A 3494-nucleotide genomic window follows, 5' to 3' on the forward strand; every position below is an offset into this window, starting at 1 on the left:
CTAGAAAAGACTAGAAATACACACAGACACACACAGACACACACACACACACAGACACAGACACACACACACACACACACAGACACACACACACACACACACACACACACACAGACACACACACAGACACACACGGGCTGCTAGAAAAGACTAGAAATACACACACACACGCACACGCACAGACACGCACGCGCGCACACACACACACACGCACGCGCGCGCACACACACGCACACGCACAGACACGCACGCGCGCACACAGACACACACACACACAGACACACACACACACAGACACACACACACACACACGGGCCCGGCAGAGACGGTGCTCATAAAGGGCGGCTCCTCATCACCCTGAGTCTGCCTCAGGCCTCTCCCAACGTGGCGACCCTGCAGAGACGTGGCCGAAGGGTTCTCAATTCGAATGCCATACACCCTCTGCTGCAGAAAGACCAGCGCCCGACTGTGCAGAGCCCACCTTCGGCCGGGGACTAGAATATCACGTGTCTCTGGGCTTCAGCTCTTCAGGCCCAAACAACGGAAAGAGAAGCCAAGGCATTTATTTCAGGGACGATCACAGCCGTCAAACGAGGTGCCCCAACTTGCTGGCTGAGGACAGACAGGCTCCATTTGGAGCCAAGAAGAGGCCGCAAACGTGACGCACGCGGAGCTCCCTGCCGACGCCGGCAAGGGCCACGCAGGCAAGGAGACGCACTCGGCCTGTGTCACCGAGGAGGGGCTCGAGCACAGCAGCACCTTCCTTCCGACGGGTATGAAGTCACTCGTTTATTTCTCAACATGTGCACACGCAGGGCTCAGTGGGCCAGGACACAGCGTGGCGCCCAGGTATGTGCAAGTCCTTCGACAGCTTGGGTTACAGACAATTTCAGAGCTAGCGCACCACACACACGAGACACAACGGGAAGCCTAAGACCCCAAGCCGCTCCGGGAGGAGGGAGGGAGCGGGGAGCAGTGACGTGGCGCCCCAGGGGATGGCACGGGAGGAGGGACACCGAGGGCGCAGGCAGGCAGCTTCCGTCTCTGTCGACCGCTCTCCGCGTGGGGCTCAGGGCACTGAGTTAAACAGGTCCTTCAGGAAGCTCTCTGCATCCGTGACTTCTGACAAGAGACCTGGAAAACAGGCGGGGGCTGCTTAGCCGTGGCACGCATGGCCCAGCCAGAGTCACGGCGGCCGCGTCCTTGTGGAGAACACACAGGGCTCCGACGAGCTCCGACCGGCTGCTCCCTGGAGCCCAGAGACGCCAGGAGACGGTCACCGAGCAAACTCTCGCTCGCCGGTCAGGGGCGCTGCACTCATGATCTCCCAAGAGTGGAGACGCTAAAGCTGGGTCCCTGGACCCTGCAGGGAGCCTGCAAGTCCACTGTGACGCAGAGCACGATGGAGGGGCCTCTGGAGAGCGTGTCTGCGGCCTTCAGCATCTCTCAGGGGGACCGAGGGCCAAGAAAGGCCGAGCCCACTGCCCTCGGGGGTGGGACCCAAGCCCGGGTCTAGGGCTTGGTGCCAGAGGGAGCCAGGGGAGCCCCGTTCCCTCCACCGCCAGATCAGGGGCCAGGGGTCAGACAAGGCCACTTCAGGAAAGCACGGTAGGCACAGCATCGGGCCCCCCACAGCCCTGCCTGTCCCTCACAAACAGGGTTCACGTTTGACCAACGTGGGCTGTCAACCTGCAGGCCTGGCCACGCTCAGACAGAGGTGTCTCCCAGCAGCCCCACTAACGGAGGGACAGCGGCTCCCACCGGTTCTTGTTGGTTTTGGAAGATGCTCCTGTCCTTGCGTTTCAAGAGGGTGTGTCTGATGTTCTGAAATTTTCTACCAGTTTGAACAAAGCAATAAAGGGGACTATGAACGCTTGCGCTCGGAGTGGAAGGGGCAGAGGCTCCCGTCCCGCCTGACTGGGCCTTGCTCTCCCTGCCCGGGGCTGACGCGAAGCCCCTCCTTCCCGTGCCCACCCCCTCCTCCTCTGGCTCAGACTGCCATTCAGACTGCCATTCTGTTGATGCTCCCCAGACCCCTGGACAACACGCATGGCACTGGGCCCTAAGGACACAGACACGAGGCTACCTGCTCTCGTTCAGGATTGATTCCTGATGAAAAGCAAAGAGAGCAGCCAAGGTAAAGTGTCTAGGCTGAAAAGACTCTCCTGAGAGCATCGAGTGAAGTTAACAAAGAAACGGAGGTGAGCAGTGCCAAGCCCTGATGACCAGACGACTCGGGGCAGCAGACCCACAGAGGCGTGTCCAGCAGGGCTCCCCCGGGGCCGTTGCAACAGACGGCTGACCCGGAAGGCGGGCCCAGGCCGGGGAACTTCATGCGGGCAGAGAGAGGAATTCACACGGAGCACCCTCCAACGCTTGAGCGTTTCCCTCCCGGAAGACAGCCTGGCAAATGCCGGCGGAGGCCTGCGCTTAGACAGGGCAGTGTGGAGAGATGTTTTTCCTTCTCTTACACTTGACAAGATTCCCATTATAAATGCCAGGCAAAAAAGGAAGCAGCTCACAGGAGTGAGGCAGGCACAGCCCTGTGCTCTGGCTCTGGGAGCCCCACCAGGCAAAGGCCAGCCGTGCCCACGGCCTGCACGGGGCCTTCACTCCGGGTGGGTCTCCTCAGCACCAGCCCAAGGCCCTCCCCCTGCTGTCACCTGCTGCGTCATGAAATCAAACACATTTTCATGCTCGCAATTGGGATGGCAGGTTTGTTGCCCACAGAACCTGTACTCCAGAGCCAACACTGGACTTCAGTTTTCCCAGTAGGGGGTGAGGACCTGTCTGGGGACACCTCGTGTGACGGCAGGTCGAGGTGCTGCCCTGCGCCTATGAGCAGAGACGCTCTCTGCTCTCCTTCGACCCTATTTATCTCAGGAAGCAGAGCTGGTATTGCCCACACCTCCCCGGGGCAGCTGTGACACACGATGTCTGGATCCCCAAGAGGCAGGAGGAAGACAGGCAAGCTCCATGTTAACTCTGTGAACTGCTGTAACAGTCGGAAGTCAAAGGGGCTCCAGTGATTTTTCCAGGCATTCCCACTGGGAACCTGTTCAATCATCAAAGCCTCGGTTATCCCACCTTGTAAAATGGGGATAACCACAGCTCCACCTCACACTGGCTGCCCTGCGTACCGCGGAAGCGCGTGCGCGATGGACACAGTGCCTGGGCTGAACGGAGCCCCACGTCACGGCTGCATCTTGTTAGCCAGTGAGCTGGCAGGCACACAGCTCCCCCAGACCTCCTGCTGGTCACCCACAGGCTGGTTCTCGCCTGTTTCTCCCCGCGTACGAAGATGAAAGCAACGGCCAGCCCCACTATGGTCTGTGAAGATGAAAACCCTTGACACTGACCGGCCGCGTCGAGGAACTCCGAGAAGGTCTCCGCCGGCATGAACTCCTCCTGGAAGGCCTTCAGGGCCTTGTCCGCGGCCTCGTGGATGGGCATGTCATTGTGGCGGATGTACTCGGCCAGAGAGCAGGACCAGC

At 60.1% G+C, this 3494-nt stretch overlaps 1 protein-coding gene across 1 annotated transcript in view; it reads right to left on the reverse strand.

Moving 5' to 3' along the window:
* Nucleotides 1-547: 547 nt before the first annotated feature.
* Nucleotides 548-3494, reverse strand: part of UBR4 (ubiquitin protein ligase E3 component n-recognin 4) — a 129462-nt gene continuing 126515 nt past the window's right edge. Inside the window, 2 exon segments of the mRNA XM_010830224.1 lie at nucleotides 548-1134; nucleotides 3360-3494. The exon segment at nucleotides 3360-3494 is cut by the window's right edge and continues 17 nt beyond it. Of these exon segments, the coding sequence (XP_010828526.1) occupies nucleotides 1070-1134; nucleotides 3360-3494 (200 nt within the window). The 3' untranslated portion in view covers nucleotides 548-1069.

Source organism: Bison bison, unplaced genomic scaffold, assembly GCF_000754665.1.
Source record: "Bison bison bison isolate TAMUID 2011002044 unplaced genomic scaffold, Bison_UMD1.0 scf7180017864516, whole genome shotgun sequence".
NCBI classification, from domain to species: domain Eukaryota; kingdom Metazoa; phylum Chordata; class Mammalia; order Artiodactyla; family Bovidae; genus Bison; species Bison bison.